Source organism: Phyllobates terribilis, unplaced genomic scaffold (genome assembly GCF_046119375.1).
Source record: "Phyllobates terribilis strain yellow unplaced genomic scaffold, ASM4611937v1 Scaffold_2__4_contigs__length_985480577, whole genome shotgun sequence".
In the NCBI taxonomy this organism is placed as follows: Eukaryota; Metazoa; Chordata; class Amphibia; order Anura; family Dendrobatidae; genus Phyllobates; species Phyllobates terribilis.
This window is the reverse complement of record NW_027362762.1, coordinates 617,221,682-617,235,687: the sequence shown is the minus strand read 5'-3', so window position 1 is coordinate 617,235,687 and position 14,006 is coordinate 617,221,682. Positions and strand designations below refer to the sequence as shown.

The 14,006-nt window shown below is 39.5% G+C and overlaps 1 protein-coding gene across 6 annotated transcripts in view; it reads left to right on the top strand.

Moving 5' to 3' along the window:
- The window catches only part of ATP2B4 (ATPase plasma membrane Ca2+ transporting 4), a 186,933-nt gene that overhangs the window by 147,741 nt on the left and 25,186 nt on the right, over positions 1 to 14,006 (top strand). For all 6 annotated transcript variants that reach the window (XM_073666566.1, XM_073666569.1, XM_073666564.1 and 3 more), the window contains 7 exons: positions 1,976 to 2,063; positions 2,645 to 2,751; positions 2,898 to 3,089; positions 5,525 to 5,738; positions 8,197 to 8,408; positions 9,945 to 10,052; positions 10,147 to 10,329. In XM_073666566.1, the coding sequence (XP_073522667.1) occupies positions 1,976 to 2,063; positions 2,645 to 2,751; positions 2,898 to 3,089; positions 5,525 to 5,738; positions 8,197 to 8,408; positions 9,945 to 10,052; positions 10,147 to 10,329 (1,104 nt within the window). The remainder of the gene's footprint in view (positions 1 to 1,975; positions 2,064 to 2,644; positions 2,752 to 2,897; positions 3,090 to 5,524; positions 5,739 to 8,196; positions 8,409 to 9,944; positions 10,053 to 10,146; positions 10,330 to 14,006) is intronic.

The following is a 14,006-nucleotide window of genomic DNA, read 5'->3' as shown; positions in this document are numbered from 1 at the left end:
GCAGTCTGTCAATACCTCGCAGCCTAAAGCCTGTATGTTCACAGCCATGACAGGACTTAAAATGTTTAGGGATAGTTTTCAATGTTGATATATCCTCAATTTCACATGCTGCCAGGTGTGTTCATAATGACCAACAGTGTAAGATTAGCTATTTAGCCTGCACAGTAAATGCCATAAAAAATAGCCAGAATTTGTTTTATGATCATTTAGTTTAAAAAAAAAAAATGCTTAAACAGTAGTCAAAAAACTCATTAACCCCAAAATGGTACCAATAAATACTAGTTCTTAACGCAAAAAATAAACTCTCGTACATCTCGCTCAACAAAAAAAGAAGTTACGGCTCATAAAATATGGCAACACAACAAAACATATATAAAACAAATTTAAAATGAGCATGTTATTTTTCCTACCCAATGAAGACCATAAAAAAGGCAAAAAAAAAACAACCCTCTGACAGTGAAAGGATTAATAGTTCTAATAATCATGGCTGTGCATCCTAGTATAATGGGGTATGTAAGCAGAGATTTCACTGTTCTATCCACCAGGCAAAGCGGCTATAATTTCTATCATGTGCAGTTCTTTGGTTCCTTACAATGCAAGACATAAAAAGTATCCGTCACTGTGAGGGGGTTAATGTGTTCATGCTGCACAGCACAGTGACACTTCAAGATGGCTTTCTGGGTGTATTGATGTTTAGCAATGCTTGGGATCCCATTGCTGTTATGAGTAAAAAGAGGACTTCTCTTTATGTATGAGATATTAGGATTTTGTATTTACTCCTATAGAGGGAACCCAAAAAGATTCCACTTTCCCTTCCCTTACAACAGGGATGTCAAACTCGAACACACAGAGGGCCAAAATGAAAAACTTGGACAAAGTCACGGGCCAACCCGTATACAGAATAATGGGCCCCACAAAGTCCTTCTTACACAATAATGGGCCCCACAAAGTCCTCCATACAGAATAACGGGCCCCACAAAGTCTCCCATACAGAGTAATGGGCCCCACAAAGTCTCCCATACAGAGTAATGGGCCCCACAAAGTCTCCCATACAGAATAATGGGCCCCACAAAGTCCTTCTTACAGAATAATGGGCCCCACATAGTCCTCCATACAGAATAATGGGCCCCACATAGTCCTCCATACAGAATAATGGGCCCCACATAGTCCTCCATACAGAATAATAGGCCCCACATAGTCCTCTATACAGAATAATGGGCCCCACAAAGTCCTCCATACAGAATAACGGGCCCCACAAAGTCTCGCATACAGAATAATGGGCCCCACAAAGTCTCACATACAGAATAATGGGCCCCACAAAGTCTCCCATACAGAGTAATGGGCCCCACAAAGTCTCCCATACAGAATAATGGGCCCCACAAAGTCTCCCATACAGAATAATGGGCCCCACATAGTCTCCCATACAGAGTAATGGGCCCCACAAAGTCTCCCATACAGAGTAATGGGCCCCACAAAGTCTCCCATACAGAATAATGGGCCCCACAAAGTCTCCCATACAGAGTAATGGGCCCCACAAAGTCTCCCATACAGAGTAATGGGCCCCACAAAGTCTCCCATACAGAGTAATGGGCCCCACATAGTCTCCCATACAGAATAATGGGCCCCACAAAGTCTTCCATACAGAATAATGGGCCCCACAAAGTCTCCCATACAGAATAATGGGCCCCACAAAGTCTCCCATACAGAGTAATGGGCCCCACAAAGTCTCCCATACAGAATAATGGGCTGGTGGTTCTTGTCTCGAGGGCCAAATAAAACCATCCTGCAGGTCAGATTTGACCCAAGGGCCGGAGTTTGACACGTGTGCCTTACAATGACAACACTAACTCAATATTGGTTTTGTACAAGGCTGTTTATGTGCTTCACCTACTTCCAGTTTCCGTACAGATGAGGAAGTGGCCCAAATTGTTCTTAAGAGATTATTAGCTTGATTTTATTGTTTTACCATTCTCAGGTAGAACAAGAAAAGCTGGACAAAGTTTGGCCAAGGCTTAGAGTGCTGGCACGATCATCTCCCACAGACAAGCACACATTGGTGAAAGGTAGGTAATGCAACAGGCTTTATCAGGGGTTATCCAGGACATTTTTTTTTCTTTTGCAATGTGCCTAAGAGCTAACAGGCAGGTAGTTGCTAACTGCCTGCCTGTTACCGATACCTGCCAGCACAGATCAGTCGCAGACCTCTCCTGCCTGCGATTTTGCGACTTCTGCTGATGTCACGTCAACAGAGAGGTGGCTTATCTTCTGCTCATGGTGATTGACATCTGGCTCCCCGCTGCCTAACTGCGGGAAGTCGGCTGTCAATTACTATGATGTCAGCAGTTACTCCCAATCAAAAAAGCAGCACGCTCTGTTGATGTGGAGCAGCTGAATCACCGATGGCAAGAGTGGTCGCTTACTGCTCTGAGCGGGCACCGAGTATAGCAGGCAGGTAGTTAGAACCAACACCTGCCTGTTTAGTTTTTAGCCCATAGTAAAAAAAAAAAAAAAAAAAAGTCTTGGAGTCTTGGACAACCTCTTAATCAGTGTAGCTTCTAAAAAGACATTAAATTCTCTCCATTCCATTTCTTACTCTGTTTGAGGTCTCCTTTTGTAAATGTTCTTCATTGTATACCTATTTTAGGCATCATTGACAGCACAGTGGCTGAACAGAGACAAGTGGTAGCAGTCACAGGGGATGGAACTAATGATGGACCAGCATTAAAGAAAGCAGACGTGGGATTTGCCATGGTACATTAGAATAATACAGTGAACTGCCATTGAAATATTGCTTTACAAGAACATTTCTCATATTACACTTTCTGTAGTAGCTCAAATTATGAGCGTCCACATTCTAAAACCATACGTCAAGACTCGACATGTATTTTCTTTTATAGGGCATAGCTGGTACAGATGTGGCAAAGGAAGCATCAGACATTATCCTCACAGATGATAACTTTACCAGCATTGTAAAGGCAGTTATGTGGGGACGCAACGTGTATGACAGCATCTCCAAGTTCCTTCAGTTCCAGCTCACTGTTAACGTGGTTGCTGTGATTGTTGCTTTCACTGGAGCCTGCATCACTCAAGTAAGGAAATGTGTGTTTTTATATCTTATTGTGTCAGCATATGTCTAAATTACTCTCTAACTTTTATTTACTCATGTCAAAATGAGTGACCTTTTCAAAACAAAATTCTAGATATTTTAGGTATTTAAAAGGGATTTCCACTTATGGAAAAGTGTGTAAAATTCATTAAATGACAAACTGATGAGGTACCGAATGACCTGGGGTCCAGCACTGGATTCCCGCCATTGCTACTGTCCTAGTGTTGTGACTAGCCAGCCGGTCAATGAGCTCAGCAGCTAGAGCTAGCGGTGAGTGGTTAGAGCGGTGAAGCGCACTGTTGATGTGATGTCACTGCTTTAGTTACATCACTGGGGCCGCAGCAACGGTGTACACCCCCTTTAAGTCATTAAATTGTCCACTTCTGGACAACCCCTTTTTAATAGCTTCTCTGCACAGAACAAAATAAAATCATACTTGTCCCTCGGACCGGCAGTCACGTGACATTCTTATGTCACGTAACTGCTGTGACCAATCAGTGTGCACTTATTGGCGCAACGGTTACATGACATAATATGTGATGTGTTGTGACAGAAATTGCTTTTTAATGATTTGATCACTTGAAAAATGAGCGTTTCACATGTCTACAGGGTAGTTGGCGTGTCTACACTGGCTGATCGAGAGTGAGCGTTCTTGTGAGTGTTCATTGACCAATTATTGGCCTGTCTTCCTCCAGAATTGTAATCCTGATGTACAGTACAGACCAAAAGTTTGGACACACCTTCTCATTTAAAGATTTTTCTGTATTTTCATGACTATGAAAATTGTACCTTCACACTGAAGGCATCAAAACTATGAATTAACACATGTGGAATTATATACTTAACAAAAAAGTGTGAAACAACTGAAAATATGTCTTATATTCTAGGTTCTTCAAAGTAGCCACCTTTTGCTTTGATGACTGCTTTGCACACTCTTGGCATTCTCTTGATGAGCTTCAAGAGGTAGTCACCAGAAATGGTTTTCACTTCACAGGTGTGCCCTGTAAGGTTTAATAAGTGGGATTTCTTGCCTTATAAATGGGGTTGGGACCATCAGGTGTGTTGTGCAGAAGTCTGGTGGATACACAGCTGATAGTCCTACTGAATAGACTGTTAGCTGCTTTTTTCTTGCCATAATACAAATTCTAAGTAAAGAAAAACGAGTGGCCATCATTACTTTAAGAAATGAAGGTCAGTCAATCCGAAAAATTGGGCAAACTTTGAAAGTGTCCCCAAGTGCAGTTGCAAAAACTATCAAGTGCTACAAAGAAACTGGCTCACATGAGGACCGCCCGAGGAAAGGAAGACCAAGAGTCACCTCTGCTTCTGAGGATAAGTTTATCCGAGTCACCAGCCTCAGAAATCGCAGGTTAACAGCAGCTCAGATTAGAGACCAGGTCAATGCCACACACAGTTCTAGCAGCAGACACATCTCTTCAACAACTATTAAGAGGAGACTTTGTGCAGCAGGCCTTCATGGTAAAATAGCTGCTAGGAAACCACTGCTAAGGACAGGCAACAAGCAGAAGAGACTTGTTTGGGCTAAAGAACACAAGGAATGGACATTAGACCAGTGGAAATCTGTGCTTTGGTCTGATGAGTCAAAATGAGAGATCTTTGTTTCCAACCACCGTGTCTTTGTGCGACGCAGAAAAGTTGAACGGATGGACTCTACATGCCTGGTTCCCACCGTGAAGCATGGAGGAGGAGGTGTGATGGTGTGGGGGTGATTTGCTGGTGACAGTGTTGGGGATTTATTCAAAATTGAAGGCATACTGAACCAGCATGGCTACCACAGCATCTTGCAGCGGCATGCTATTCCATCCGGTTTGCGTTTAGTTGGACCATCATTTATTTTTCAACAGGACAATGACCCCAAACACACCTCCAGGCTGTGTAAGGGCTATTTGACCAAGAAGGAGAGTGATGGGGTGCTACGCCAGATGACCTGGCCTCCACAGTCACCAGACCTGAACCCAATTGAGATGATTTGGGGTGAGCTGGACCGCAGAGTGAAGGCAAAAGGGCCAACAAGTGCTAAGCATCTCTGGGAACTCCTTCAAGATTGTTGGAAGACCATTTCCGGTGACTGCCTCTTGAAGCTCATCAAGAGAATGCCAAGAGTGTGCAAAGCACTCAAAGCAAAAGGTGGCTACTTTGAAGAACCTAGAATATAAGACATATTTTCAGTTGTTTCACACTTTTTTGTTAAGTATATAATTCCACATGTGTTAATTCATAGTTTTGATGCCTTCAGTGTGAATGTACAATTTTCATAGTCATGAAAATACAGAAAAATCTTTAAATGAGAAGGTGTGTCCAAACTTTTGGTCTGTACTGTATATATTTCTGTCAAGCTTTAATTTGCACACCCCAAACCCTAGATTGTTAACTGTTCTTAATTGCATTTTTCTGCAGGACTCTCCATTGAAAGCTGTGCAGATGCTTTGGGTCAATTTGATCATGGATACCTTTGCGTCCCTTGCGCTTGCCACTGAGCCTCCCACAGAATCACTACTTCTGCGTAAACCATATGGTCGTAACAAGCCACTCATCTCACGTACTATGATGAAAAATATTTTGGGACATGCCATATATCAGTTGACTATCATCTTCACTCTGCTCTTCGCAGGTCAGGATTGTGCCCAATTTGAATAAAGTAACCTATTTTCTTCATATGGACTTCTGTTTGTTACATGTTGGTTTGTACAACTAGTCTAGTTGGCAATTAGGATATAAATAATAGGGTAATTAGCGGTTTACTTGTTTGGTTTCAAGCCATGAGATATTCTAGCAGGATCGCTGTACATCATTCTCGTATAGTTTTGTATTATTTTTGGGCTTTAAAATTCTTAACCTTGTAGCTCTGATTGCTGCTGTTAGAAGCAGGTGCTGGCTGTGTGGAGTGTGCGCAGTTATTGAGCCCACTGTAAATGCATGCACCCACTATATATTGTAATAATAACATACTTTAACGGGAAAAGGTTAATATGAGTTGAGTTCTAAAATATAACTTAATTGTCTTGAATGAGCAACAGATCTCAAACCATATAAAGAAAGACAGTCAGCTCACCTTCAGCATTCTCCGGCCATGTTTGTTAGCTAGAAGGCGATATATAGGAGGAAAGAAATCACACTGGATTTTTTATTGTCCATCACCCAGAACATGACTTAAAACATGCTATTTTTTTAAGTTCCATATTAAACGCTTCATGGCAGACATGGCTTACACATTTAAATACATTTCCCATAGTCTTTTTTTTTTTTTTTTCCCGGAGAACTTTAAGCCCCAGCTGTCATTTTTTTTTTATTTGTAGATTAATAAATAGTATGTTTTAACCCACATCTTGAGTGCTGATCCTTTTTTACATGAAAAACTGCAAACAAACATATAATTTGATATAGACAATCCAGCTTATTTAGCCAAAATACGATGGAATGAGTATATCTTCTAATGGCTGGCAAACGTCTGGTAGGTTAGAGGGTCCTAAGGAGCATGCCTGCTCTTTATTATCACTCACAAGTTCCTTGTTTTCTTGCACGTGATCTGACAATAGTTTTTGGAAGAATGCCAGAGAAGGCTTTTTAAAGAACAACCCATTAGCATACACATTGGCATTTATCTTGCTTAAAGAAGTAAAGTATTAAAAATAGTTATTAAATCTTTCATTTTGCTTTAGTTTAAATGATAGATTTTTTTAGAATAAATTGCAAATATACACTGCATCTTGTAAGATCAGGCAGACTAGCTTGTGAAAAACAGGATTTAATTGGCAGTGGACATTATTGCTCCACTGTTTTTTCCTGGGCTGTGGAGTTGGAAAGCCAAACCTCCAACTCCAACTCCGACTCCTCAATTTCCATGACTCCGACTCCCTCATACATGGCTGATGTTTAAGTGATAAATTTACTGTAGCACAGATCCATCTCAGCTAAAAGTCTAGACCCTTAGATCAGGAATAGGACAGACATTTATAGGACATTTCAGAACTTTCCCAAATTCTTATGAAAAAATATTCCCCACAAACTGCATTGAACTTCTGTACCCAATTTATTATATATTTTAGGAGTTTGTCGGTCCATTTTATACTGACTCTGACTCCACAGCCCTGGACTTTTTTCTACTTCAAAACAACGTGAAAAAAATGCAGAAGTGAGATAATGATGTCTATACTTTAAGTTTTTAACCACCACAATTTACCAAAAAGAATATAGATGGCATTTGTTCAGGTACTAAAATGAAGGTATAATAGTCGACTTACCTTGCATCTGTTACAATCTGTTATTTAAATGCATAAGTGGGCATTATAATCTGCTGAATAAGTAGCAGTAGTATCCTGCCAAGGGAAGAAACTCAATCAAGCACTGTCCTTATCATATTAGTGCGTGAACCAAATTAAATATATACAAATTGTCAGGAACTTGAATAATCTGTTAACTATACATTAAAATGTGAAGAATTGGACTTAACAATTCCAACACTCAATGAAAAATGTATAGATTCTTTATTGTTATTGACTTTCTGTGAGACATCAGCCTGTCCCTGGAAGTCCTTGTGCTACCATTGCTGACACGGCTGTCAGATTCTTGCCTCTTGGGCAAAGATTTGTAATGCGTTAGAACTTTCCTTTCATAAGAGTATGTGCCCACAATGGCATATTTTCGCTGCTTTCTACATGAATGTGTGTGTTTTTGAACTTTTTGGATCTACCGCATCTAATGACAGTCATTGGGGAAAAATAAGCACAGAAGACTAGCGTCTCCGCTGCAGATAACTGACATGCTGCGGCTCGTAAACCCGCACCGCCGGTGAGTTTATGCAGCGTTAAAAAGAAGCACAGTAGGCACAGGATTTCTATAAATCCCATCCACTGCGCTTGTAATGCAGAACGCAGCGTTTTGGGCGCAGCCAAAATACACTGTGTCCAAAGCGCTGCGATTCCTGTTCATGGGCACGTACATTAATACAATGAGTGCATATAGTCGTTATAAGTGTACATTATTTTATCTATTAATGGGGGTATATGCATTCTATAATTCCCAAAATGTAATGAATGAGATTTCTCTTTTTGTTTATTTCCGTTTCACAGGAGAGACATTTTTTGACATTGACAGCGGAAGAAATTCACCCCTTCATTCCCCTCCCTCAGAACATTACACTATTGTATTCAACACATTTGTTATGATGCAACTTTTTAATGAGATCAACGCCCGAAAAATCCACGGAGAACGTAATGTTTTTGAGAACATCTTCCGAAATCCTATCTTTTGTGCAGTTGTTGTGGGGACTTTTGCAGCACAGGTATTTGAATCTCAAAAAAACACCTTTTCACACTCTATAATTTCTCCTTTTGGTATTTTAAAATGTGTTTTTTATTGCATTTTGTATTTGTATTCTTGCAAAGTAGTATACAAAGTCGAGTTTGTAAGTAAAGTTTTATATTATTTCATATAATCCTCAGGACACAAAAGGCTAAAAATCTGTTATTTTATTACGGTGGCAACCCTACAGGGATTGTACACTTTAAAAGGCAATATATATCCTAAATATTTCCTCAAAGCCGACCACATGACGATTGCTGTTGTCTTGACCTGCTGTTGATAGCCATACACACCTTCATACAACTTTTTGACTAACGAGAATTATTTTTTTTTTAAATACAATGAAAGATACGTTTGTGCCTACAACTTAAGTACGATCTGCATTCTAGGTCTAGGAATTTGAGCTTTAGAAGAAGACGTGGATTGTGGCTCTAATTGAAATGTGGCCTGAGAAGCCGCACTTAGTAACTGTCTGATAAGCCCTATATCACGGCTTATTTTATCATTTATTATTAACTTTCGCTTCCATGGACATATCTTCTATGTTCTTGGCTGCTAATATTCCGCCTCGCAAGGCTATGTGACTTCCTTAGCAGAGAAAGAGTAAACTTACTTATTTTAAGCAATTTTTTTTATATTTATTTTTTAGTTGCATATTGACACTTATATTAAAAAACAATCATGACCTTTTGTAGTTTTCACATTGGTCACTATCATAATATAATATCCTGGCACGTGTGAGCAGTGATCTCATTGTTATCACAGGTAGGATTACAGTAATATACAAGTATATATGTATATTAATTAAGGATCCCATCACCCATGATGGGAGTTATCACAACTCTCTTACTCCCCCCTGCAAAAAGTGACCTCTGTACACATTCTAATGTCTAAAAAAAATTTCCATAGATGTCAATGAGTTAGTTCCAGTCTACAGATTCCTATTATTGAATGCTATTGACAGAGATAAAAACAGATAAACCATAAATATGTTCCGCTATAAGCTAGTAGCGTAAAATTACCGCTATGTCACAATATAAATATGTGATGGTGGATAGATTCTGTTGTGAGCTGGTACTGGCTATTTTCTATATGTATTTATTTTTAAGATAATCAGATCTGAAATTAAAGACTGTAAAATGTATAGTGAAAGATAAAAAAAATGGCAACTCTGGGCTTTGCTGTTCTTTTCATTAGGATATCTTGTGATCTTCAGACTTTTCTTTTCCGTGTTCTAATTTTAACAGAATTAAAAAATTTTTGTAACTCTGTAAAAGCCACTGTAAAAAACATTAATATACTGTAGATAAAATCTAAACTGATGTCCTGTAATGGGAAGAACAGAAATATTAACTCAAAGCTCAAACACCTTGCCAAAATACAGCAGTGCATCTTGGAACGTATATATCTAACATGAAACAAATGGGACCATGGGCATGACTTAAATCTATTTTTATTGTCAGATTGCTAATAGATGTAATAAATCTACCTATATCCTTTTTCTGCGTTTTGACAGATTGTGATTGTAGAATTTGGAGGCAAACCATTCAGTTGCTCTGGCCTAACTTTATCACAATGGTTCTGGTGCATCTTTATAGGACTTGGAGAGCTGTTATGGGGCCAGGTGTGTTTCTTATTTCTGTTTATTGCCATATAAAGATGTTACTGTATATCCTGCACATAGAATGATATGATCATCTTCTTATTGATCTGTTCAGTTAATCTGCACAGTTCCCACAAGCCGACTTAAGTTTTTGAAAGAAGCCGGCCACGGGCCCATGAAAGAGGATATTCCCCATGAAGAGCTGCCAGAGGATGTAGATGAGATTGACCATGCAGAAATGGAGCTCCGAAAAGGCCAGATCTTGTGGTTTAGAGGCTTGAACAGGATACAGACTCAGGTACTGCTGCTATTAGTTGTTCCAGTTTAACCAATGACCTTTTTTCATGTAGGAAAATGCATTAGCAGACAGAACTTTACATGATATACTGTACATGATGTAAATTCAATTATCTGTAGCAGAGATCAGCCACCTTCGACACTGCTGACATGTGAAACTACAACTTCCAGCATTGACAGACTGCCAGAAAACTGAAGGACCATATTGGGAGTTGCCAAAGGTTGCTGATCCCTCGTCTAGGCTAAATGGCACAGTTTTTCAATGTGGTTTTTTTCTCAAGTGTTTATATCTAGGTAATACTCAACAAAATTAAACTCAAAACATGTTAAGAGGCTTCTGAGAAATTAGCAGACATAATTTAGAATTGAGTTTTAATATTTAATGGATTATTGCCTTTAATTCTAAAGAGATTTTATTATGCCTGATGAACAGAAGAATGTCTTAGAAGATTGGCTTCTTATTTAAAAGTACATTTGCAGTTTCAGGACACTTTAAAGTATCCTTTATTGTAATATAGCTGTACTTTTTTGCCTCGTCCATCTCCTGTTTGTTCCTGTTTTCACTCCATCCCTTATCCCTAATTGTTGATAAAGGTGGGATCTATATATTCTTTTATTTGCCTATAGAGTACCATTAATTTCCTCAGCACTTTACAAACCTCATCGCTGTCCCCGTTGGGGCTCAGAATCTAAATTCCCTATCAGTATGTCTTGTGTGGGAGGAAACCAGAGAACCCGGAAGAAACTTATACAAACTCCTTGCAGATGTGGTCTTTGGTGGGATTTGAATCCAGGACCCCAATGCTGCAAGTCAACAGTGCTAACTACTGAGCCACCATGCTGCCCACAGTTGTTTCTGTTTGCCTTAAACCATTTCCAGGAGCCTTCACTTACTAATGCTAATAATTTAAAGGGGTATTCCCATCTCCAAGATCCTATCCCATTATGTAGAAGGTGCAATAATAATAATATTAGCAAATACCTTTAATTAGAAATGTAGCATAGTTTTTCTGATTCGCTATGTCTCTTTCCTCATGTGCAGGCATTGCAGGACCTTAGGTATCCATGGTTACGACCACTAGCAACTAGCTAACGGTCACTATATCAGTGGTCGTAACCATAGATAACTAAGGTCCTGCAATGCCTGCACATGAGGAAAGAGACATAGCGAATCAGAAAAACTATACTACATTTCTAATTAAAGGTATTTGCTAATATTATTATTACACCTACTACATATTGGGATAGGATCTTGGAGATGGGAATACCCCTTTAAGTAGCTAGTGTTCTACTTTACATAAGGTCAGATTCACACATCCATGTTTTGTGGTCTGAGTACGGACTGCTAATCACGGACTGGCTGCGTTTTTTTTTAATGTTTGTGCAGGCTTGTCATTTTTAGTGAGCACGCTCAAAAGTACTTGCATCAAATCTACAGACATCAATGTGACAATTTTAAGAATCTGGTACACATCCAATAGTTTGTGCTCATTTTTTTATGAACAAAGCAGCAAAACACTTATAATACAAATAGGGCCATAAATCTCTGTGTTCTGGCTCAAAGAGTAAGTTATACATTTCTAGCTGTCTGTAGCCAGTTAGTGGGAGCTTACTAGATGATAATTTTAGAGTTTAATGAGCGCTTTCCAAATTTGTGTTCAGGAAGCTCCCGCAAGAGATAGCTCAATGTCAGGTATGGATTTGTGACAAAAAAACACTGGGAATGTGAGCTCTGTTGCAGAAAAAAGAGCTTTAACCTTTAAAAATATATTGTGAAACTAATTAGTACAGTAATTTGAACCTTTTTAGAAACACTTAAAGTAGCTCTACTATTTTTGCCATGCGATTAGATAAGAGTAAGTAAAGTGCTTTACAGTCCAGAAAGGTTAACATTTCTTGAAGTCACACATGGCACAATAGTCAGAATCCAAAAAATTGCAATATGAACCACATAATACTATCAAGGATATTGTTCTTATATTAGCAAGAAATGTAAATGACCAACATAATAAAGAAAAATTACGGTAAACCCTCAAACCTACGTCATACTGCAAAATGTAGACTGCCGCTTATAACAGCTCCTAGTATATTGTCTGATGCTACAGACACAAGCCAATGTAAAATTGATTATTTCTACTAAAGGGAAAACCATGAAAACTGTGGTTCCTGCTATTTTAGTTCTCAGAATGTTTTACTTGTTAGGAGGGAAGACAATCTGAAAAAATTAGTTTTTTTTTATTTACCATAAAATCTGTTTTTCGTAGTCTTCATTAGGGGACACAGAACCATGGGATAGTCTGCTGTCACCATTATTGCAATTAAATAAAATTGCCTCCTCCCCAGCAGACTATACCCTGCCTGCTGGAGCAGGCTTCCTGTTTTGTGAGAAAGTAGTAGAAGGAGAAAATAATTAAGACAATAAGAAACAGAACTATTCACCCAACCGGGGAACCATTGAGGGACCTGTGTCCTCCAATAAAGACTACGAGATACAGATTTTATGGTAAGTAACTTTTTCTTGTTCGTCTTATTGGGAGACCCAGAACCATGAAACGTCCTAAAGCTGGTGGACAGTATTAAATATCATACCATTTCCACCTGGTTTTCCTCAGTAACCTAAGCGGACGACTGCCACTGCTGCCTGCAGTATCTTCCTACCAAGACTTGCATCTGCCGAGGCAAAAGTGTGCACCAGTGCCCAAGTAGCTGCCCAAGTATCTGCTTTACACAGCTGATGACGAACCGCCCAAGTAGAGTGCGTCCTAATCCTAAATGGGTCCACCCTGCCTTAGTCTTATAAGCCTGGATAATGGCAGTCTTGATCCAGTGGGCAATGGTTGCTTTAGAACCGGCCTGACCACTACAAGGGCCCTGTGGTATAACAAACAAGGAATCAGAACGCCTAAATGAGACAGTAGCCGATAAATAATATCTTACGGCTTTAACAACATCCAACCTGTGCAGAGCCTTCTCAGAAGGATGAGATGGTGCCGGACAAAAGGAAGGTAAAACTATCTCTTCATTAAGGTCGAAACGCAAAAACGCCTTCATGAAAAAAGATGGAACCGGCCTCAACACTACTTTATCATGATGAAGAATAAGGTAAGGGGTGTGACAAGACAGAGCCACAAGCTCCGAGACAGACCTTGCCTCCAACTGACACCACACTAAACTGAGGAAGCCTGCTCCAGCAGCCAGGGTATAGTCTGCTGGGGAGGAGCCAGTTATATTTAATTGCAGTAATAGTGTCAGCCTCCAGGTAGCAGCAGTCTATCCCGTAGGTCTGTGTCTCCCAATAAGACGAACGAGAAATGGGTTATTAGGGAACTGCAGCTTAAGCAGTTTCAGGTCACGTGTAAGGGTATCCAAAGGAAACTTACAGTTCTTATCTATTTAAATGTAGAGATATACACGTGTGTGTGCATACAGTGGGAACAGAAAGTATTCAGACCCCTTTAAATTTTTCACTCTTTGTTTCATTGCAGCCATTTGGTAAATTCTAAAAAGTTCATTTTTTTTCTCAGTAAAGTACACTCTGCACCCCATCTTGACTGAAAAAAACAGAAATGTAGAAATTCTTGCAAATTTATTAAACAAGAAAAACTGAAATATCACATGGTCATAAGTATTCAGACCCTTTGCTCAGTATTGAGTAGAAGCACCCTTTTCAGCTAGTAC